Here is a 25053-nt window from a genome sequence, read left to right on the forward strand (position 1 = left end):
ATTGGTTTCACCAATAAACCCAGGAGCCCATGCTGAAACAGTTAAAAGACTGAACCTTCACTGAACTCGGATTAAACTACTCTCAAATGGCAGAAATTACAGCATCTAGCTGGGAGAGAGTAGAATTACAGAGGCATATTACTCAGACCTTGGAAATGCAACACAACTGTGTGGAAGTACAAGAACAGAGGAAAGAAGGCTAACAATGGGATGAAAGTCTCCTAAATTCTGCATTTTGAAACATTAGACTTGCAGTGCCCAATGCTGCTTGGTTTGTACCCACAACAAAGATTTTTCCATCAGCATTGTTGACTGCTCCATGCTCTCCTCGAGTTCTCATTCAGAAAGGCCACCTCAACAGCACATATGAAAAGGTATGTCTGAAATGTCTGAAATGTCAGACTCCCACATACTTCAGTGACACTTGGAACAGGCCTTCAGTGACACTTGGAACAGGCCTCAAATCATTGTCACCTACAACAGTTTGCTAAAACACATCGACTGGAGAAACCAAAGAGACCAGAACTCACACCTGGGTATGAGAAGTTAACAGATACTCCCTTCCACTATTATTTAGGAAATAATAACTTCTCAATATGCTTAGGTAACTCACGTGATATTGCAGATCATTACCATTTCAATCTTAACAGCAAGGCACTTGTTCAGTTGTCAATTATGAACAAACCCCTGCAATTTTCAGAAGCAGCAGAAGCCATGAATGCACATACCTGGGGCAGATTCTTCCGGAGTGGGGCTGCAATCTGCACAGAAATGGAAGGGCAACATGCATGATTAAGGAGCAGCAAAACAGTCCAAACATAAGCAACTCAAATGCTCAATGCCAGGGTTCTCAAACACTTTCACTGAGTGAAGAGGAGCTCAGCAGAGATACCCCCTTGCCTGCGGGCACTGAGGGCATGGGCTGTCTCCTCCACTTCACTGTTTCTGATCAGAGAAATACCTGGATGGGGACTTGGAGGAAAGCCAGTACCTGCTAGCTCAGGGGATCTCTGTGGATTACCAGCAAGGGCACTGTCAAACCCCAGTGATCCACAGGGCACAATTTGAGAACCACTCATTGGTTTAGTGCAGTTATAGAATAAGCTGGCAGTGAGGCTGCTAAACAGAATAGCAAAAGATTAGCAGTAAGTTCAATGCACTTAACAGAAGATGACATTAAAGCACCCACAATGCAAGAGTAATAAGGAAACAGTACTTTGCTATCTTGGACAAATTTCCATTATACAATTTCTGAGGTTGTTATCACAGCATCAGAATGTATATCAAGGGCTGAAACCTCACCAGTGAAGCCTGTGAGTGTTCCACACCCACTTCAGTGGGAGGAACAGGCCGTCAGATGAAAATACACTATAGTGCAACGCAAACAGTAGAAGAAATTAATACATACACTCTGTTATAGCAAGTCTTGCATTAATGAAAAGTAGTTTATTAAGCTAACAGGATTTAAACTTCTGTTGTTTATGTCTAGAGTCACTAGTCAATAAATTATGAATTTGAAAATAGCAACAGAAAATATCAAGTTCAATTGTATGCATTAGGACAATCAGCTGAGTCAGACAAACCGAGATAAAAACCTTTAAGTAAATTAAAACTCATCATGTTCATTAAAGAAGCTATATGTCCCCATGCAATTTTAGTAATGAATACCTAAGCCTATAACAAAAATAAATTTTAAAATAATTTCTTAAGTCTCCCTTCTACTATTTCAGGCAGTATTTTCTTTCACATTCATTTCTAAAGAGTTCCTCTAAAGTCCTTCAATAATATTATACTGCCTCCCTCTTACGAATTCTGGCACTGTCTTGGTTTGCTGGGTTTTACATTGCTTTCAAAAAAATTCTGGCCACTCAGTGTCATTTATTCAAAACTGGGAAATACTAATAGAAAAAAAGTGTCAGTTCTTTGAATACATGACAAGGAAAAACTTTAAAACATTGTGATTCTGAACATAGGTAAAGAATCTTCCTTGTCCCTCAATTATTCCCATGGTCAGTTGTGGAAAGTAACAATGAAAACAGAATCATAGAATAGAAAATAGAATCATAGAATGGTTTGGATTGGAAGAGACCTTTAAAGGTCATCTAATCCAACCCCCCCTGCAATGAGTAGGAACAACTTCAACTAGATCAGGTTGCTTAGAGCCCTGGCCTTGAATGTTTCCAGGGATGGGGCATCCACGACTTCTCTGGGCAACCTGCTCCAGTATCTCAGCACTCTCTTTGTGAAAATTTCTTCCTTACATCTAGTCTAAATCTACTCTCTTTTAGTTTAAAACCATTTAACAGGCCAGGTTTGGTGTGGAGTCAAGGGAAGTAACTCAATGAGAAAATTCCCACTGATTTCAGTAAAACCAGGTTTCTTCATAGTATTGAACTTGTTCCTCTGTCAAAAATACTGACCATTAATTAGGAACTACATCTGATGAGAACATAATCAAGTACTCAGCTTACCCTGGTTTACAATAAACTTCCCAAGTGCAATTCAAATTACTCATTAAGACCTACAAACAATGTTTGTAGACCTACAAACCAGATTCTTAAGGAACAGGATTTCCTCTCCAGGATTTTTTAACTTAAATTCACCCAACACTGGTTGGCAGTCAGACTTCAGATCTAGTCCTTACACTTATGGAGCACTGGGAAATGGCAGCAAGCTCCTTAGCTTTAAAGCTTGCTACACTTCTTGTTTTAATGTTTCTGTCCCAGGTTCTGTGGATTAAATGTAAAGATTTTTCTTTTCCCCTATTTGGAGAAACAGGCAGGAAAGGTTACTGAAACTCTTGGCACGAACAAAATCTGTGGTAGAAGTGCAGCTAACTCCAATTCTATGTGGCATAAGTGTCAAGTTCCAAAGCAGATTTAAAAGAATGACTGAAAATGAAAGAAAATTATTGTTTTAAGATGCTTTTAGCCTCAAACTTGTCTTGGGAAAAGCTTTGGTGTCACCCGCCTCAGATTTTTCCTATTCTTTTAATATCAAAATTCACAAGTTTAAATCATTCATATGAAGTTGCATTGAAGTTTACTGATAAAACTCCCATGTAAATATATATAAAACTTCATATAAACTAGCTAGCAAATAAAAACATTTAAAGGTATCAAACTGATAGAAGAAATTTAGTCAAAGATTAATAGAGAACACATTTGAAAGAAGAACCAATTCTCCTGTTCTTTATAATACACAAAAATGTCAGTCTACTCTAGAAAAACATGGTCATTTAAGATACTAAGCAAATCATATGTAACATGTACAACGCTATACAAAAATATATTAACATTTATTTTAACTTCCTTCTTGCTTTTTTCTTTCCCCCCTTAAAGTATTGCCTTCCACTGCAACATTAACAATGGGATGGACATGAAGTCACAGACACACGTAAGGGACAAAGGGCCATCAAACGATACGACAGAAAAGGAAAAAGGAAATGAAAACACAAACTAATCTTACTAGAGCTCAGCTTGGCAAACCTGCTCTATTAAGTGGCCAAATCATACTGGCCACATGTAAAGAATGTAAGAATAAGCCAAATAAGTCCATATGTAAATTAAATAATTCTGAAATCTAACACATGGCTGCAAAACTGTCAATCTAAACTGATAAGGATATCTTCCACTCACCTGCTCATGGCATTATGCTGGGTTCAATCCAGCACCCACTTTACCTCAAATTTCAATAGGATTTTTCCACTGAGAGCTTGCCCTGCCAATTCCTATCTTTCAGCTACACGAGGTCTAACTAATTGAGTGCCTCAGCCCCACAGCTTTTGACAATTTGGGTTAAAAATTGCTTCAAACTCCTGTAGGTTTATCCAAGTTCAGCTCAGTCTAATGGGACTGTTTGGCTCTCCTCCTATGCTTTGGCAGTCCAGCTGGGACCATTAGTGTTGCCAATAGCCCCTGCACTTCTCTCATGTTTTATTTATCTTTTATAGAGGTTTGCTGTAATAAGCTTTGATTGCTGCAAAGAAGGTGAAGCCAATAGGAAAGCTACCAGAGGTGGTGTCTGACACATGCTAACCCAACCACCTGTTTCACTAGCTTTAAACACTCAGTGTGAAAACCAAATGCCACTGGCACCAATGGATTCGGCAATGACTTCAGTGGGATCAGGATTTCAAAATAAGTAATGGGCTTCACAGCTTCCAGTACACCACCAGCCCTTTCTGCCTGACACCAGAGCTTAACACCACCACTGAACTAAAAACACATGGAAGGATGTAACAGAGGCTTAGGGATGATGCCAGCGCACAGGGAGAGAGCAGCGGTGAGAAGCAGTGTCTGGCATACGCACTTGTCTTTCTGAGAGAATGGCATGCACAGGATGGTGTGGATGAAGGTGGTGAGGATGATGAAGGTGGTGAGGATGATGAGGTCTCACTTAAATCTTCTGGATTTATCCAGTAGGCACGAGTGTCCCGATTACCTTTCTTGCTAGTACAGCTGATGTCGCACTGGAAAACATCTTCACAGCTGTCACTCTGCAAACGCTCCTTCTGGAGAAGTTTGTCCACTCTCTGTATAATACACTCCAGACTTTTGTCAACATTCAACCAAACTTTCTCCTTAAAAGAAAACATTCCTTTCTCAATTTAAAAAGAAAAGAGACATTGGGTAACAAATCCCTTGGCAATGTATTTCCTCCTGTGATTCTAGTCACAATTTCACTGCAAAGTTTCCTCTGGGCTATCGTGCACACACGATTTCTGGATATATAAATAACATATACCAGCATGTCAAGAATACGTACCGACATGACTTGCGTGGCAAATTGTAAAGCTATTTTCTAAGTAAATTTGCTGAGCAATTATTTACACTATTATTCCAATTTCCAGCTGGCAATATTGTTTATTCTTGAAACTCATGTTTGACATACTAATTGTATACAATCACACATCTCTGTTCCTATATAACTCAGTGAATAACAGATAAAATTACTGTATTGTTTTACTATCCAAATAGCTGAATTGGCTTTATTCATATCTCATTACTCTGAGTTTGACTATAAGTCAATGTATGCCGAAACAATTAAAACAAGGATCTATTTCCAAAATGAACTGGATCTCATTTAAAAATTGATATTTCACATCATCAATAATTGTTTTCATTAATCTCAACTATTTTTGAGATTTCATTAACTTCTGTTTATATTACACAATGACAGAATTTACACAGCCCAATTCTCATTTCAATTGGCAGTGTGGTAAGGAAAACCACTTAAATAATCTGTTCAAACAGTATTAAAATGGTGTTCGCAATTAAAACAGAGTTGGACTACAAGTTCTAAATATTTAGATGAGAATAAAAACCAGGAAGGCTGAATTGCATAGCTAATGCACACAAATTATGCTTTATTTTGGAAAACTGTAAATGCCCTTTGTAGCAGAGTCAGGTTTTGACTTTAAAAGCTATTTACTTTCCCTTGGAACTGACTTTAGAAAAGCCATGCACCTACTGTAATGATTTCCACTGTTTAGGAGACCTGGAAATATTATTAAGGCCTGTATCTATCCCAATGCCAAGGAGTAACTGAGCCTAGGATAGAGGCAACATCTTTGCTAGTTGACCAGTACTTCTAAACCACTCATCCTACGTGTATCTGGTGAGCAGCTACAGAGCTTATAAACAAAAGAACACAGCAACCGAAAACTACAAAGAAGAAAATACTCATCACTCCACTAAGCAAACATACCCATTCCTCTTCATGCCAATCCACCTGCAGAGAAGATCGGCTATTTCTTCCTGTCCATCTGGCCACAAGTGTATCTTGATCATTCCTCAGCATCACTTGCTCCCCTTCTCCAGAGGTTGGAGATGCTTTTGAAGCTATATAGTCTGGCCTTGCAGCATTCAGTCCATGTATTGAATTTGCCAACAACTTGCAGTCACAGACTGTGACAAGTTGCCGGGTCTAAAAAGCAATAAATCCCCCATGTTTTTACAATTTTTCATTATTCCATAAACCATTTATACTATATTCTTTCACAGAAAAAAAAAAAAGAACTAGTATTCTGTAAAAGAAGCTAACCATTGTTTAGGAGTCTCTAAGATACCTTTGCAATCATTTCACAGAATGGCCTTAAAAAGCAATACAGGACACCAAAACACAAATGGTACATTTCCAAAGTCTGTATTGCTATATTAGCCTTGCAATTGTTGAAAATGTCACTAAGAAATGTGCTGTTCATCCGTATTTGCACTTCACTCTTCATTTGACGAAAGCTTAGAACAATGTGCAGACTTTTTTTATAGCCCACATAATAGTTGCCACACCAAAAACCATGTTTAAACCTCCACCACCCTGTCTGAAATCACAAGAAGACGTAAGAGGAGGACTAAAAATATAACCCACTAATCAACACAACTTGCTCCCTGTCTTATCTAGTGGTGTTGTATTAAAGAATTTCTGTAAGTTATGTGAATATGAAAAGTGTCTGGCCTGTGCATCTATTAAGAAACAACAAACAAGCCCTTACTGTATTATATATACACATTGTCCAGCTGTAGAAAATCCCACAGATCAGTTATACACACTGTGCTCATTTAGAGCAAATATTATAATAAATAATACATTTACATGGGGTCACATTGTATTTTGCACTCTCCAAAGCTGTATGCATATCCCCTCCACTGGGACAATTGACAGCGAGCTGACTGGCTATTGCTGCTGTTTAACAACCTTCAGATCTGCTTCAGGGATAGAAAACATCAGTATAATTGTATTTGGGTTTTTTTGTCCCTGTAAATAACATTGTGTTCAGTTGTGGGTCTAGTCTGGTTTCTGTTAGCATTCATCAAGAAATAACTGATTCACATCACTATAATTCAAACAAAGTCTGCGTCACTATTATTCTTTATTTCGCCAGTGGAAAAATACAGAATTGTTTCATTAACTTTTGCCCAGTTGCTGCTGCTTGACACATGACTTGGAGGAACATTACAAAACCCCAGGTGGTTATGGAGAAAAGATCATAAAAGAAAGTGAAGAATGCACATTTCTGGAATATGATGAACGAGGGAACCAGAGGACATTGCTCTTCACTGCACTCCCAAGAAGAAGTGAAGGGAAGAGTGTGAAAAGAGACAACCTAAATAAAAAGCAGCAAATTGTAAAGGCTGGTCTGATTTTGCTTTTTCTTTAGGCCTGTACACATTACAATACATTACTGAACAAGGTAAAATAGACGTTTCAGGAAAATCAACTAAAGATAGAGACAGAGGAAAAAAAACCAAACCACTGTGCTTCAGTGTGGAAATGCATTATTCTCCTACCTTGTCTGCTAGGATGGCAAGCGTTCTTTCAAGGCCATTAGCTGATCTATCCTTGGCAGCTCTTGAGAGCCTTTCTGCATAGTAACTGACTTGTGTTTTCAGGGTGTTGATTTGTGCAATAATTTCCTTTGCTCTGACAATGTCCTGTGGGATGTATATTATAGACTGGGAACTTGTTGAAGTGCTGAAAAAGAAAGACTGATGTTAGGGAGAAAATTGATCTAGAAGTACACACATTACAGTGGCATGCTGGGGAATTAATGGCAGACAACAAAAATTTACCTAAACTAGCAATCAACAGTGAAAGGCCAGTGGGCAATTGCACAGCAGGAACATGATCCTAGAGCCTTCTCTGCCTTTACTGAAAGCATTCAGGTGCAGATTTACTAATCCCTTATGCCAAGGGCCTGTGGGCAGAGTTTGTATACCAGAGGGACAGTTTTGCTGAGGAGAACGTGGGTGATAGATTTTGCCATCATATACAGAATCACTGTTTGCAGAGACAGCTTGCCCCACTCTCCCTCTCCTTATCACACAGACACTTCAGACACAGACACTTGACTAAGGCCTGGTTTACAAACCTGTTTTATCACGTATCTACTAGGACCCCATGAAAAGAAAATCTGCACTCCTCCTAACACAGAAATGCAATCCAGATCCATAATGCAAACACTGTGGTATTAACAAAAAAATCCTTCTGTTAGTATATCCTTTCCTTTGTTGCAGATCTGACTCAAGTTACACCAGCAAAAGCAATCTTATGATACATAAAACCAAAGTGTATCTCCAGACTAATCCAAGGATTCTGTCCTTGGTGTATCTTCTGTTAGCACACACTTACTGTACTAAACTAGGGACATGATATAACTGTCTCTATTATAAACTTGGCTGTAACAATATAAAGCAATATCAAATTTTGGGTTTTTCCAAACAGTAAGGTTAATAAACTATAGTTTATGTTCTCTAAGTTTAGATGTCTACAGAAGTCACTTACCAGAAAGATGCTTGGACTCCCTCTATAACTGCTGGAGAGACAACAGCACTTCTAAAGGGTGATTTAATCCTACCTGAGAAGAACCTTTCACAAAAGCTGTCTTTTAGCTTAGAAAATTACTTTAAACTGAAGTTGTGCTCTAGTTAACTATTTGGAACCAAACCACCACTACTGTCTTTGCCAGGCAATATGCTGGTTTTTAGCTCCCAGTAGGAAAGCTATAAAGATCAGGCCTTTACATCAGCTCCAGCTGTAACAAGTGTGATGTCCTTTCATGACGTGGCATCAAGCATGAGGTAACACCAATGGTATATTATCTTAGTTTTATTCATTTTTTTCCAATCATGAATGGCTTCGGCATAGTGACAGCAGAGAATAACCTGCTGCTTGCACCAGTCTCAGCACTGTTCAATTGACACAGCTACAAGACTACATAGAGAGGAGTTTCTTTTCCAGGCACAGTTACCTCAGATTATGACCTCTGAGGAGTAGGAATTCCTCTACTACTCCTAGAGCAATGCTGTCAATTTCCATAGCGTATCTGTGAGATAAGACATGAGGGTTGCGTGGGGCACGCTTTAAAATCATTGCCACAAATACCAATTTGCGTCCTTAACTGATATTAAGGCAAGGGGGAAGCTTAATCCCAGTATCTGTCTGAGCTCCATTACAAGAAAAGATGGGGGATTTGTTCTCAAAGGATATAATGCAGGAGTGATTCCTCAAAGTTTCCTTATTTGTGTCCCTCTGGTCACCCACCTGAGTGGAGCAGAGAACAGCCACTCCCCAGTACTGCTACACCATACAGCAAATTCATTTCAGCTTTTAGGACTTGTCATGTACATGATTTGTGCTCTCTATTGACTGGTGATGTTAGTGACAATTCCTCTGAGCAATTTCTTTCCACGACAGTGTAGTTAACATGCATAAAGACGTATTTGGCAGGAAAGGCCATGCAGCATATTGAGATCTGATTTAGAATTATTACATTTTTAATCACAAACATTTGCTGGGATGATCGGGGGGAAAATTTATGGTGTAAAATTCACATACATTTACTTTCCAACCTGCAATTGCTTTTTCAAATGAACAGCTCTCATTGTACTGTATCAGCAAACTGTAACACAGTCTTAAACTCCCACTGAATTAGGGGTTCAACCTTTAATACAAGTTATGTAGAGCAGAACTTCTGCACTGTTGAACCATCAAGTAATGTTTCCTTTTCATAGCACTGAACACCACAACACGAAGACAAATAAACAGAATTTAAGTGAAATGTTTAAATGAAGACATGGGTTACAAAAATATAAACCATGCCCAATCTATCACCATAAGATTTAAAAATACATAGAGTTATCTTAATTATCTTCCACCTCTGGTAGAAAGTTTCTCTCTCCAGGTAGTTTTCACTGGAAATAACAGAGGAAAAGATATAAAATTGTGTTCTGATCCACAGCTTTCTAACTTATGACTGGAGAGAGTCAGCAAGCATGCTGTTCATTACAAACAAACATTGCAGATGAAATGAAATTCATTCACACATCATGTTCTACAAAGCAGTTACAATTACTTAGGCACAATTAGGGATGCCATGATGCATGACATTAAAAAGCCCTGCACACTCTAAAACACACCAGATCTTTGCCAAAAAAAAAAAAAAAGGAAGGAAAAGAAAAATAAAACAACCCAAAGAACAGAAACCCTCTCTACAGAACTCTCAGAAACAGAAAACTCACCAACACTCCTCATAACTGCTAAAAAAACAAAAAACCAAAATAAAATTAGCAGATTGTTAGCAAATACCAAAGCAGAAACCAAAACAAATGATGTTTGGGGAAATAACTTATTTGAGTCATCTTTTCAACAAGGTGGGTACATAATGATTGAACTTGTAAGCAAAAAACCACAGATTGCCAGATGCCCGTGTGTTGTTCTGGGGAAATGTGGATGCACCAAGCACAGTTTTGCCAATGAAAAGAGAATGAACTGAATGATATCTATGTAACAGTGCAACTGAGGAGATGGATCTCAGTTCTACTATACTGACTTTTATGATAACATAGAAGTACTTAAAAGAAAATATCTTCAATTACTGAACCTGGTTCCATTTTCATGGACCCAGAAGTAGCAATTCTGTAAAGCTTAGAGGAAAAGTACTGAATAGAAATTAAGCTCTTTGACCAGCTTAGTCACTGGCTGGGGGAAAGGGAACTTAGATATTGCAGAAGTAAGGCCAACTTCAGTTGCTAAGCTCACAGAAGGATTTTATTTCAGAAAAGCAATTTCAGTGGTATCAAAAAGAATAGTATACCAGTGCTTCCAGGTTTACAGCTTCCTGCATATTTTTGCACCTATCTTTTTATCAGTACATATCTGATTGATGTTCACAGGATGCTGCTATTTACTTCTCTGCTGCCAAAATTAATTCTGCAGTTGGCAGAGCCTGGTTCCCATGTCACTCCCTCCTTCCATCAGCTCCAAATCCTACAAATCCTTTCTTCGGAAGGGCATTATCAAAGTCTCCTTTTTCCTGTCTACAATGTCCTTGTCCTGCTGCTCTCATTGTTCCTTAAATTCTCCATGCTGCAGCACAAGTACTGCAGATCCAGACAGCATTAGCTCTTCCTTGGGAGCTGGAGTGGGTGCCATGTACGGTCTCTCCCTTTAGCATATGTGACCTTCCCAATTTCTGCCCCTTCCTCTAGTACATATGGTTGCACTTCCACAGAGGTCACTAGAAAGTCCTTGAAGACAGGACTGTGGAGGTCAAGTATCCTGCCTGCAGAGCAGAGTGAGGCCAGATGCAAGAGCCTAACCTGTGCATAAACCTTAAACCTTTAGGTAGTGCAGAAAAGCCTTCACCAATAGTCTCAGAACTAAACCCAAGTTGTCGAAAGGGAATTTGCCTGTCAGTCACAGCTGTACTGTACTAAAAGGAGTTCAGTGACAGAACTTTGAAGCTATGAGAGGGCTGAAAGTCTCCTGAAAATAATGGGTTGAAAGCATGATGTAGTGCAGCTGAGGATGTTCTACAGACAAATTTTCTAATCCACAATTAGGCAGAAGCCAATACCTAAAATAGCTAAACTAAATGAACCAACGAGTATTTGGGAAAATTAATGATTTCACTAAAGAGACTATCAGAAAGGGCCCATCAGTAAACAAACAAATAAAATAAATATGGTAGTATAAGGGGGAAACTGTTTTCCCTCTCCTTCTTGGGAAAAAAACATGGAATAATCTTTACATTGTATAGTAGAACTATTGAATGAAGTGCAACAAAACCATAGAATGAAGTGATTTTCCAAATCACTGAGCGTGGACCAAGAGGAAAAGTCACAATAACAGTTGACACAACATTTCTACTTACTGTTTCTTTGCCTCTTCAAATTTATGTAGCTTTTTCCGCAAGCCACCTGATTTAAAGCCTTGACAATGAGCTGCTGGTGCTCCTATGGTGACTATGTCGTAGTTCTGATCTGGGATGGACAAAAAGGACTTACAGATGAAAGCCTGTAATCTTTAATGTGGACAAACAATTGTGGAAATTCAAGAACTACTCTGAAAGTAATTTTTGGAAAACTTTCTGCCTGTGTTTTGAAGGACATGGAAAACTGAATTGGTTTAGATGTCCTGGAAATCCATCAGGTACTTTTGAGGCGAAAGAACCATACTTGAATGCAGGTCCTCTGTTGCTTAATCTAGAAGACTGACAGTGAAAAAGAAGCCTTGAACATTGGTCTTTGTACAAAGCCTGCCATTACTGGAATCCCTCATATGGACACATGGGAGAAGTGTGTGCTCCCCGGTTAGTAAGAATTACTGTTAAAAGAAGGGAAAATTGGGTTATTTATGAAGAAACAACCTTGATGTGAACAAGCTGTTGTGATTCTGCATAAGTGGTTCCAGAGACAAAGCACACAAGCTTGACAAAAAACAAATCAGAACCTTTGCTATTCTGCTACAATTCAAAATGACTGGAAGAGACAGCACCTTAACCCAATACATTCCTTCATATAAAGGCTGACCTGTGTCACCTAGGGTACAGTTAACTCCAGGACCTAGTTTTGCCACCTGTAGAATAGCAATAATTATAGTTACACCTCTTCTTTTGGAGAGATTTGGAATCTGAGGATAGAAGGTGCTACAAAAATGCCAAGTAGCACCAGTACTAGAGAGCAGTAGTTTGTAGAAACTTGATTATATTGTTGAGGATGGAAATGAAAAAGAAAAAAAAATGGAGAGAAAAGTAACAGAATAAGGTAAAGAAAGAGAGAAAGAAACAAATACCTGATCCTCCATCATCCTGGACTCTCATTCTCTGTATATGTAAATTTGTAGGAACAAATTCCAATTTTTTATCAGCTTTCAAGCTACTGGCTTTAAATGATGGACCTGAGAAATGCAGGAGAAAAGTAAGCATTAAAACCCTCTGCTTCTGCTTATGCTAAAACATTCAAGGAGCGTCATTCACCATTTGCTATGCGCTGGAAGTAAAGCAGAGAAAAGAAAGAAAAAAGATATCTCATTCTGTTACAGTTCACAACTGTTCTCTACTTCCAGTGTAAAATAAGAGAATGAATAAAGCAGACAAATATCTCAGATTACTAGCAAACTCACAACGAATGTTAATGAAGAAATTTAATAATAGCATTTTTTACTTATCAAACTAAAACATTCTGGGTTGCCAATTTCAGAGAAGCACTAACAACCATGGCTGTGAATTATCATGTTATTATGAAAAAGAAATCACCTTTATACTGGTGCAGGTCAGTTAGATTTTCCTGATAAGTTAAAATAATTGTTTGGTACTGAGTAACTATTTGTCGACGAAGGCTTTCCCAACAAGGAGACAGTTCTCCCAGTTCTTCTAGTTCACAAACTCTAGGGGGAGGAAAGAAAAGGAAAAAAGAGAGGTGTTCAGCTCCATGGTCTTCTTGACCAGTGGGTTTCACATTGTATCGATGTAGCACCATCCTCTGCTGACACATTCTCAGTTCACTCTGGCCTAACCTACTCACCAGACTGGGAATGCTTCCAAAAGTAAGTCCCAAAGAACAGCTGTTGAGCTCTACTCATAGGTCCCTCACAGGCAGAATACACTGAGTTCCCCTCAGCAGACCCAGGTGTTGGTCAAAACCAAAGCTTCCTATCTTTCTGCAGGAGCTCCCAAACTATATGATGATTTGCAAATGATGGGCACTGTCATCATGTCAGGTGACCTGGGACAATGAGGGCCCTTTTTAGGCCACTCCACTGAACTTCAGTGGCTCTCAAAGTAAATCAGGACTCTGACAGGTTAGGCAGGAGGTTAGCATGTATGAGACATTAGATACAAGGAGTATTTGCCCTGGCCAGGTATCTACACAACAGTTTTCGAGGCCAGGCTGGGAAGACCTAAGAAGCATAAGCATGAATAAGGGTTTGGAGAGACAAAAGATGATCCTGCAGGTTTTTTTTCAGTTCTTTCAGTACCCGTAATCCATAGTTTTAATCAATTGTCTGTATATAGTTTAAGACAGCATTTCACAGAACAATTCCCACTCCACAATATTTAGGATATTATCAAAAGAAAGCAAATTTCCAAGAAAACCTTTGGATTGATTAGCCAATAGGCGACATTGTAAACTATATTTATCAGTGACTTAGAGAAAGACACTTCCAGTTTCATCTTGTAAACTGCTTCAGCATAAGATGCTATTATGACTACCTTGACAAACTCTCTGCTCAAAACTAACTATGCATCTGAGTCCACGTCTTCCTGAAGTAAATTCATAGCTTAACACTTCAAGTTTACTTGTTTGTCCCACAGGGCTGAGACAGCAGGGGATGTGCCTGCCATAAATAATTAGGTAGTCAAAATATCCCCCTGGTTAGATGTTTCCTTTCAAAGAGCTCTGGCCCAGAAGAGCTTTATGTAAGAGACAACAGTTGTAATTATCCAAGGACATTTTAAAAGTCACCAGGATGTTAAGACAGAAGCAGCTGTGCTTGTATAGCTGAATTCCTCTGGGCTGCAGCACAGAGCGTGGAGAAAATAAGAGTGCTTGGCCAAATCTGAGAGATCCTATGAATATGAAGTGTGGCTGTGCATGTCGTAAAGGGTCACCTCAACTAAACAGGGAGAAGTGAGCCTTTCTCTTCAGTTACACGAAAGTCGTATTTACCTTTGAGCCAAGTAATTGAGCGCATATAAAGTGGTACTAGCAATCACCTGGGCTATTATTAACCCATAACTGTACAAAATACGTAACCAATCTGCATGATTTTAGCAAGAGCCTCTGAACAGTCACATTCCGTGGCTAATATATGAAGAAACTTCATTGTCCACAGCCTTACAGAAAGCCACATCTTTTTTCCCCATTCACCCTAAATCCTCCTCTTATTATCTTCAAGTCCTTAAACTACATCCATCATAGATGGCACCTTATGGGTGATCTTGCCAACTCTTTAGATACTTATAGCTATACTTCAAAATGAATAGGTGGTTTTAAATGTACTGTGAGGAAAGCTGTAGAGAAACAAAGATATAAAACAATAACCCATGTCTAAATGTGTAATGGCATATCGCAAGCCTTCTCCATCAAGGTTGTAGCAGGACAGCTAGACAAGATACAGCATTCACTCTCTAGAGTCTAAGATCTGACTACTCAGAGAGAGCTGGGGTTGTTCAGCCTGGGGAAGAGAAGGCTCCAGGGGTACCTTCGAGCAGCTTCCAGTGCCTAAAAGGGGGCCTACAAGAAAGCTGGAAAGGGGGAGAGGGACTTTTTACAAGGGCATGTAGTGACAGGGCAAGGGGGAATGGCTTTAAACTGAAAGAGGGGAGATTTAGATTAGATATTAGAAAAAATTCTTCACTGTGAGGGTGGTGAGGCACTGGCACAGGTTGCCCAGAGAAGCTGTGGCTGCCCCATCCCTGGCAGTGTTGAAGGCCAGGTTGGACGGGGCTTTGAGCAACCTCATCTAGTAGAAGGTGTCCCTGCCTGTGGCAAGGGGGATGGAACTAGATGATCTTTAAGGTCCCTTCCAACCCAAACCGTTCTATGATTCTATAATATAGATGATTATATATATAAAAAGATAATGTATTCTAATGTTATGGACCTAATACAGTCACATAAATATGGAATATATATTCTGTGGCCTTAACAATACTTTTGTGAGAGGAACAGATAACCCCTAAATGCAGCTAACTGCAGTACGATCCTAAGTGTTCACTATTCCAACAGTGCCTCTCTATGTTCACATTACTATACACTCAAGCCCAAAGTCTACACTCTGACATGAAATCTTAATTCACTGTAACTGTACAGTCAGCGATTTGCTGCTTTTACTATTTCTTCTTCAGTGCCTCTGTGCATTAACACAGAACTATTTCTTGTTAACTCAATAACAGACATACCACTGCTGTATGTAAACTGGCCTGAACTTACCTTGCAGCATCTTCTTCTAGAAGAAGCTTCACAAATTGCCTAGGGATGTGTAGTGACAGGATGCTTTCAGCCATCTGCTCCAAGATTCTCAAGTGGTTCCCATCAGTGGTTGGGAAGCGATACATTCGGCAAATGGCGCCACCAAACACTGAAGAATTAAAATCATGTTATTTAAGTTTAAAGTGTAAAAAGCCTCTCCTTTTCTAAAGTAAATGGCTTCAATTCACTAATGTGCTGTAACACACTGCTGTAAGGATCTGGTTTAAGCAGGCATCAGTTCTAACTTTCCCAAGCATGGTCAGTCTGCAATGACCATTCTTCCAGTGTTTGCGGGAAAAGCCTCCAAATGATTTAAAACTCTAGGAAGGAAATGAAATACATATTCAACTTTTGAAATACTTGAATTTTTATTTTTTTTTTAATGTACTGTGCATTTTCATCTCGTATAATCATTTACTGGAAAACTAACCTCTCTTCAAGAATTTTTTTTAAAGCAACTGCTTTCCTGTCCCTCCCCCCACCCCCCAACAACTGCTTAGGAAGACACTAGCAAATTGCATGGAAAATTTTAAACTACAGTCAACTCAATGTCAGAAGTTTGCTTCTGCTGGTTTTACTCTACAAAACAGTGCAAATGATAAAATAATTTATTCTTGTATGACTCTCAAAGGGCTGCTCAACCAGCAGCCTGTTCCTATTCAAATAAAACATCTGCTTAAACACCCTGGGGCCACAGGCAGACAGCAAGAGATTAGCTTTTACTGATGCCCAAAGCTTACTTGTTACGGCACACAGTAGCTTACCAGATTTCAGTAGTGCATCTTTCCGTAATGAAGCATATTTGGATCTGATTCCTAAAGATTCTGTTAAACTTTCATCAACTGGCAACACAGTCTAAAGAAAAAGAAAATCCAGAATAGTAAAGAATAAAACCTCAGTGTCAGGGCAATATGCCTGTGATGACCCTACTTACACAGACTTGAAAGGACTATTCAATGCAACACATGGTTAAGATCAGTATTTTAAATATGTTTACTGTGGTCAAAAAATACTGCAGGCTGAAACAATAAATATACCTAAACCCTCCAATTTAAGCATTCCTATTTACTTCTATTGCACAGTTCAAAAAGTTGTAAAACTTCCCATCCAGCCCTTCAACTACTTTATGTTAGCATAGCTCCAGAGTCCTTAAAGTTACTGCACCAACATATGTAGCTACAGCTACAAAGTGATACTAATGCACATTGTGACTGCGATACACAGGTAGGAGTGCAACTATCGGCAGGATATTCAGAACACAAGGTTTATACAATTACACATATGTCTAGGCTGAGAAAGCACTATAAATATCTGCTCTCAGACAAATATTTGGGGGATCAGAAAAAAGAAATAAAATCCAGTATTCAAGTAACTTGTTCAGTTTTATTAAAATCTTTTAAGTTGCCTGTAGAAATTCTGGAAATTTCCTGACCATCCCCATTACAGCTTGCTTAACGCCACCTTCCAATTCACTGGAATGTGAACTGGAATAGCACATCTCTGCGAAATGGTTATCAATGTACCAAGTTCACCAATGTACAGTACCGCAAGCCTATTCTGATGAAAGGCATGAGTACTTGAACCTCAAGCCTAATCACCGTATATTAAAATTTTCCCCAAGACTTTCATCCCAAACATGAAGCACCAAGAGATCTGCAAAATACAAAACCATATCATCACCATTAGGCTGCCATTTACAGTATTTTGAATTGTAAAGCCCCACTAAACATAAAGATGGATGGGAAAGTTGACAGCAGATGTCAACCTAGCTTATTTCAATGCCGGCAATCTGCATTTTTCTGAACTTGATACAATGCTCATACTCACCCTTCCATTAATTGTATCAGGTGACCTTGTCACTGGAGGCCTTTGGTCAGTTTTTTCCTCCATTTGCCATCCAATAACTGTAATGTTACCTACACGGTCACTTTCAGCCGACCTGCAACAAACACTCTGCGTTGAGATTTTTTTGGAGGTGGACCTGTTTATTGACAAGGGAACACTTATAAAAGGCTATTAATCTTCAAACTTAATGAACATTTTAAATAGGAAGCTTTTCAACTTCATTTTACATATTTTTGTAATGTATTGTTCCAATAGGAAAACACTCTCCTCATTCTGCTGGGATGCTGTACAGACCTCCTAATTGAAGGCAACCTAAAACCATGCATGTGTTCCAATTCTTCAGAAGACCCATGATTTTCAGTAATTTTGGCAGAGACTTTATGTTATTATTTTAAGATAGATTTTAATTGTATTTTAAGATTGTTGTTTACATGTAAAAATATGCTGGGACAACTAACAAAAAAAAAAGTCTCTGGAACACACAATACTGAGAAGGCAAAAAAATAAGCACACAGGATGACTACAAGAAAAGGTTTATGCAACATGTTTACAGATTATGCTCAGCATCCAGTTTATACATCTGAGGGGTAACATGACAATGAGAAGGCAAGCTTGTATTCACACACTTTGATAATCAGAATATACTTGATATCAAAACAAATAGAGTTTAATAAAGTCCGTTTTCAACTTAGTCATGAAAGAACAAACCTAGCAGAATAACCTCATCTAACACACAACCATTAAACTCCTGCCACCACAGTCCTCTTTTTCACTCCCTCAAAACACACCCACCTTCACACCTATGATAAATTTTACCCAGCGTCATACTTTTCATGCCTTTTCTGACTCGTTCATCTACTTCCCCCTGTTAAATCATATCACTTTAAATGTTTAACATTTAAATAATGTCAAATAATTTTTTCTTTACAACTCATTGAGAAAAAGCTGAAAATCTTACCCATCTCTTCTCTTAGCAAGAAAAGCTTTGCCCGTGTTTTGTTAGTTATGTCTTGGCTAAGAAATTTCTGCAAGTTTATCACTAACTGTTTCTAGTGCTGATTATGCAGATATTACCAACACCAGCTTCCTCAGTCTTTCTGATTATACTTCCCCCCTTCAGCTGAGTTCCCTTGCCTTCTCTAACATGGATGCCTGTCCCACTTTTAACACATACTACAATGTGCCTTTACACATCAGAGCTCTCCTTCCTTAATCCCACTTTGCTTTCTTCATTCTTCCCCAACCCCCTACTTAACTGCGTCCTGCACTGGTTTTCAAGAGTGTGGTTTGATTCCTATGATTAGAACTACTACCTTAAGGATTGGTATGCGACTCACACCCTCTTTTTCATGCTCTCCTGAGTCATGTTCCTTCCTTGAAAGTTTCCGATATGAATTAAACTAGAAAATTACACAAATCGATGTTGTTGTAATGTGACTCCTTCTATTCCTAGTGCATTATATTGATAAATACACTATTTAGCAACAAATACACAATTTAGCCTAGATTTATCTAAGCCAAGGTATTCCAAACAACTAAGATAATTCTCTCTTTCAATGGGTTTCATTCTTCCCATCACAGCCTCTTCATACACCAGCACAGTCAAAAATAGTCTATTTTGGCACTCTTCACAGACATGTATGCTGAGGTGATAGGATGAAACGCACAAAAATGAAATTGGTCTTGACAATACTTTCTGGAACTGGAGATCTAGAACCAATGTCTAACATTATTCAGCATGTTGGAAAGGTCTTGTTCTGATTATCATGCAATATAAAACAGGTTTTTTTGTAATAGTGGCCTGGAACTAAAAAACCCAACCAAACAAAAGGTTTTCTTCATATCTCAAAGTTTTCATCACATCTTAAGCATGCTTTCAAGAATTAAGAATTAATTCCTAAATGGAGGAGAATATTACAAACCTTAGTGTTAAGTGCAACCTGTGATTCTTCTCCTGAAGAAGTTCTTTTACAGTGAACATCCCAGAACCCAACAAATACATCTGAAAGAAGATGAGTACCAGAATTTAATTTTACAATGAGCAAAGACTTCGTCCACAGCACTGAAGCCCAAAATAAGATTATTATGCACAAAAGACTGAGAACAAAAATATAATTACATATGCCCATACATAACTAATTAAAACTTTCAAATTTAATAAATGTGGTAATTTATTAAAAATCCTTTTTCTACTGGAGGACAATAAGCATTTTTCTTTCTCTAGGATTTGAGGGGAGGTACCTCAATATATACAAGTTTAGGCCCAGCAATACAGGAACGCTGAAAGCAATGGCTGAACAGGGCTCAGACTGACTAGGTCTACATCCATAGTCCCTCCCTGACCCAAACCTGGCTTCTCCTGAAGAACTTACCTCCTCCTTTTTCCCTAGGAAGCACTGTACAGAGAAGGACAGCTCTCCTGCCCCTAAGGAAGCCCACATGGGGCCTGAAACTGTATTTTGGGCAACAATCTGAAAATAAATGGCCTCAGTTGCGCTCAGATCCAAGTAGTTACATGGGAGGGCTGGCACTTAAACTTTCTCAGCAAGGATACAAATCTTACCCCTGAACAAAATCAGTAAGGTATCAGGGTAGGGCGATCTATGGAATTTAGCAGCTCTGTTAAGGACTGTTTCATCCTGGGCCCAACAAGCTCAACATTTTGGCAGAGATTAGAGGCCTCAGTTAGAGGTGTTGGATCCCATTCATTATCTAGTTCAGTAAAGAGGTTCACAACATAAGAGAACAAGTGACAGGACCTCTTAATTTATATCAGTGGTCCCTAAACTTGCTGCAGACAAGCCTTATTTGAGAAAACCAGCAATGCTCCCCACTCTGCCACAGCATTTGTCCCTCCTTCCCCTACACGTCTTGCTTTCTCCAGGATCAATGCCGCTACGCCATTTTGCTTTCTTCCACAAAACCTACTAGTTTTATCTCCTTGCCTCTTATTTCCTTGCTCCACACTGACAGGGCAAGCAACGGAATAAAGAAGACTTACTGTTCCCTGAGATCTATCTTTGACGTCGTACACGGACAGTTTGATTTGTGTCATTTGATTGATAAGAGAGTCTTGGAAAAAGGCAATGCTGCTTAGAAAGATAGGATTACTTGTTCCCTGTAATCATAAACAATAAAGGCAAAAATTAATGCAAGGTGGTATTTGTTAGGAAGAAATGCTTCCTATGTTAGCTTCAATTTTAAATCTAATCCACCAGTACCTCACCACTTACCTCAATAATTTCTGTCTGTGCATGCTTCGTCCAGAATGCCTGGGGAGGTGTCGTTACACTCACTGCTACAAAACTATTTGGTTTTCGATCTAGCGATGGAGTTAGCAGCTCACTGCAAGCTTTAGGTATGCAATAGATAAATAAATTTAGATTCAGGCTCTTTTTCATATTGCTGTAAGACTCTACATTTTCAGAAAAGTATATTATATATCCTGAGCATTAAACCTATGGAGGGCCTAATATTCCTTCTACCACCACACTATAAAGGCAGGCATCACTCACCTTTGTGCATGAAAACATTAAACATGCAATCAGACCAGTTTGGCTCCAAGCTGTGGAGCTGTAATTTAAACTTGTTCTCTTCTAACACCTGCCTATCCACCCCCTGGCATAGCTTATTAGAAGAGCGTACAAACATAGGTTTTCCTCTGGGAATCTCATGAGCATGGCTGCATTTGATTTGAAGTCACGCTCCATTAAGCCCATTACCAAATGGCATTTTGCCATGGAGAACCAATAGAAGTGCTTAAACATTGATCTAGCAGCAATACTATGAGGAGAACTAGCTTGTAATTGTAAAAGGACAGCAATTTATTTCCTCTAAAATGTTATTGTGAGTTTAACTGCTGGGAAGCGGCTATGGTGAGTAGGAAATAACTACCAAAAATCTCAGTGAGTGACTCTACACAATTACATTAAACTTCAGAGCCAAATTCTATCTAGCCAGATACAGGTAACTACAGCGTGGTCTGACTCTAGGACCACCAACTAGGTACAGAAATTTAATTCTGAAATTTACCTGGGCAAGCAAAATGTTTAAATGTACACTAACCAGCTTTGCAGTTCTCGATAGTTTTAATTTATCTGAAAATATCTGACATACCTTACTCAGCTCTAATTCTTAAGATTCATAATGTGATTACATCTGTGAAAATGTTCTCATTTTTCATTTCAAACACACTGTTAAGAGCATAACATTCCAAACATTAGTCCACTAGTAGGCCAAGAAAACCGTGCTGCACTTGAAAATGTGGACTGAATTTTCACGAAGAAAATATTTTTCACTTATTCTTCAAGTGAGGTGAGTTAATGCACAAGCTTCTTGTCCAAATTTAACCATCTCAGAAATTAGGTCACTTCTGCATGTCGCATTATCACTTGATAACAAAGGCCACAGTAAAGTGGCTGATATATTGAGATCTATCTGAAGTGCTGATATACTGAGACTGAAGACAGCTTCACGGCACCTTCACGTAAACAAACCAAACATTTAAAAATAACATTCATATAGCAAATATTTTAAATTTTATAGGACAGATGTTTTAATTACAGACTTTTAAGAACTGCTGGCTGCTTATCAAAAGATACTGTTCAGGCAGCAAGAAAACTATACCACATTTCCATAAATATCAAAGTTTCAATCCTTACTATATGAAAAGCGCTTCAAAAACAACAACAAAACTGCACACATACTCAATAGCATGTATCATCAAAATTAGCAGAAAAATCACTAAGCCTACCTAAACTGAACTCTAAAATCGGCTCATCTGGATCCTGAATGTTTCCTGTAAATCAGAAAAATTAACACAAGATTAGCCGAACACTGCTGTCATGTGAATCCTTTCCTGAAGTTGCAGTCACACAGAGAAAGAATTTCAATTTTATAGGAAAAAACCCAGTATTTTTAATTGAATGAGCCATGACAGGTATTTAAAATATTTATTAGCTCATCTTTGGTATTTAAAAATATTTGAAAAACCTGAGATTATCTCATTTTATAAAACATGTTAAAATATGTAGAACTATTCATATGGAATATGGGAATATAACATGCTGAATGTCAGTAGAAAACAACAGGATTAAAGCCACTTAGTGTCTGAGCCACAATTTACTCCAAATTACTAAATCAGCTACATTTCCTCTGTGATCAGTAAACAGGGAAAAGTTTGAAAGTACCTGTCTCTCTCTTTAATAAAAGAAGGCCTCTGGGGGTTACAATCCTAATTTACTCACCATAAAAGGGAAAAAATTCTCAGCTCCCTCAACTCTCTTGAAAATTTTATACAATGTCAAACAAGGAGGTTGCCAAGACTCCTCCTAGACCTTGGCATTCTTTTGTTGTTTTCTCCCCGTTGCTTATTTTTGACTGATAAACATAACTGCACAAAATCTAGTTTAATTTCTTTTTTTCTCCCCTCTCAAATTTTAATGTTTTGTCTATTTTAAAAAGGTACATTTAGGATTTTTTCAATTTTTTTATTATAATTCCCTCCAGATAACCAGTCATATCTAAATCTTCAGGAATTAAAATAAAAAAAACAAAACAATGTTAGTACAGGGTAGAATTCTGAAAGAAGCAACAGAGCAATAGCTGACATGAAGGTACATACCTGCTAGAGAAAGGCCTAGCATTTCAGAGGTGACATCAATGGTGGAGGCCCGTTGCACAGTGCGGGATTTTGCACCATGGCGGGGACTGTGTTCTCTTGCTGTCATTTTGTCATGAAGAACCCTTCTTTTCTTGCCACTTGGCTTTACTGATGTTTGTCTTACAAAGTAGCAGAGTGCAGCAGGCTGTCTCCAATTGCTATTCCTCTTACATTACCATGCTAAGCAATAAAGAGAGCAAAAACACACCAAAATTTTAGGCCACTATCAGCTACTGTTCTTTTTAGCAGCAGCAAACCTACAGCTATAAAATTGCCTCAGGTCATTCAAATAAAACGCTGAAGGCAGATTAAATGCACAGTAACTCAATTTGCATGAGCCGTACATCTGTAGCATTTTACTGCAAATTGTTGAAGACTGTACCACATGCAAGAAAGGCTCTTCTGTCAGAGAATGGGGGTTGAGAGAGACTCGTTAACAGACCAGCTGCTCTTCTCCTTTGTCTAAGTTATTAAACCATCCTTAATGAAGTTTCCTGGTTTTCATAATCCCCGGGGAACACAAGTAAATTCATCAGATGGGGCCTCTGTCTGTAGAGGTAGGACAACGGATAAGGACAAAGGGACAATGGGTCAGCAGAACACAGAACAAAAGGGCAGGAAATGTTAGTGTCCACACACTGTTCTGTTCCAGGCTCCACTGCCACGTAGGGATGTTGAAAACTATAAATAAAACCTACTGGGTCAGAGCAAGACTGAAATTCTGGGATGGTGATGGAGAGTAAAAGGGGATGCCTACTGATGTGGCACATGGCAGCAGCTGTGCTTTTCCTTCACCCTAAACTTTACTGGTTTAGAGACATCCATGACAGCTGCTCTTCCCCTCACAATTCCCATAAAGTGAAACATTATGGCAGCAAAGAAACACAAAGCCTATAGAAAATTTTGTTATCTTGTTATATGTAATGCTTTTGGCTTGGCTGATAAAGTTGAAGGTTCCTTCTGACAGTCACACTACTGTTGCAGTTACAGAACTTTTGTATTCATTTCATACTATTATGACAAATTCCATTCATTTACGAAGTGAGACTAGGAGTAAAACCTGATAAACCTGAAAGGTAGTAATACAGTGACTAATACCTTCACAGGAGCATTTATTTTACTAAAGATTTGAGCCACGCTGCATAATGGGAGCGTCTTTCTTTTCCTTTTAGGTTGATGGACCTAACGATGGGCAAAACGCCTTCTAAATAAACAAAGCACGGTAACTTTTACTTGTGTTTAAAATGGGCATTTTAAAACTGAAGCCCTCCAAAGGAACACTCAAACTGCCTAACTTAAGTCTCTGAATTTAACTAGTCAGTATCTCCCTCTGGAGGATTTGAAAAGAATCTTCCCCTCTCCGCAGGAACTCAAGCATCTTCTTAACTAGCGCTGTTCCACTGGACGTCTGAAATTCAGATGCAAATTAAACACCTCAGACAACTGAACTGAACACAACTCTGGTCATCTACATGAGCTTAGGAACGAGATTTAAATGGCAAGCTCATTCTAGGGAGGAAAGAATTTCAGCTACGTCCACTAGATAGGTCAGTCTGTTGACAGTCAGAACTAATAATTTGCCTTGGTGATTCAACTCAGCTTTATACAGTATAATGTCGTAAGCCAATTCCAAATTGGAAAAGAGAGAATTCTTGAGTGGAAGAAGCAGAAATTGACAGCTCTGAACATCCCATCCCTAAAAGCTTTGACACTCAGTGACAGCATACAAAACAACACTCTGCTTATAGATATATTTAATGACAGACAAAAATTAAAGCAGGCAGTTTTCCA

The 25053-nt window shown here is 38.7% G+C and overlaps 1 protein-coding gene across 21 annotated transcripts in view; it reads right to left on the reverse strand.

The window, feature by feature from the left end:
• The window catches only part of INPP4A (inositol polyphosphate-4-phosphatase type I A), a 124336-nt gene that overhangs the window by 24828 nt on the left and 74455 nt on the right, over window positions 1-25053 (reverse strand). For 6 of the 21 annotated variants that reach the window (XM_030476987.1, XM_030476989.1, XM_030476988.1 and 3 more), the window contains 16 exons: window positions 23224-23442; window positions 22354-22398; window positions 20834-20952; window positions 20602-20718; window positions 19523-19602; window positions 17583-17736; window positions 16520-16610; window positions 15717-15864; window positions 13037-13167; window positions 12574-12678; window positions 11654-11762; window positions 10020-10037; window positions 7290-7473; window positions 5710-5928; window positions 4312-4582; window positions 729-761 (listed from right to left, as the gene is read on the reverse strand). In XM_030476987.1, the coding sequence (XP_030332847.1) occupies window positions 729-761; window positions 4312-4582; window positions 5710-5928; window positions 7290-7473; window positions 10020-10037; window positions 11654-11762; window positions 12574-12678; window positions 13037-13167; window positions 15717-15864; window positions 16520-16610; window positions 17583-17736; window positions 19523-19602; window positions 20602-20718; window positions 20834-20952; window positions 22354-22398; window positions 23224-23329 (1930 nt within the window). In that variant the 5' untranslated portion in view covers window positions 23330-23442. Of the gene's footprint in view, window positions 1-728; window positions 762-4311; window positions 4583-5709; window positions 5929-7289; window positions 7474-10019; window positions 10038-11653; window positions 11763-12573; window positions 12679-13036; window positions 13168-15716; window positions 15865-16519; window positions 16611-17582; window positions 17737-19522; window positions 19603-20601; window positions 20719-20833; window positions 20953-22353; window positions 22399-23223; window positions 23443-25053 lie in introns of those variants that run through there. The other 15 variants (XM_030476998.1, XM_030476997.1, XM_032919767.1 and 12 more) reach the window with 11 other exon arrangements.

This window comes from Strigops habroptila, chromosome 2 (assembly GCF_004027225.2).
Source record: "Strigops habroptila isolate Jane chromosome 2, bStrHab1.2.pri, whole genome shotgun sequence".
Classification (NCBI taxonomy): Eukaryota; Metazoa; Chordata; class Aves; order Psittaciformes; family Psittacidae; genus Strigops; species Strigops habroptila.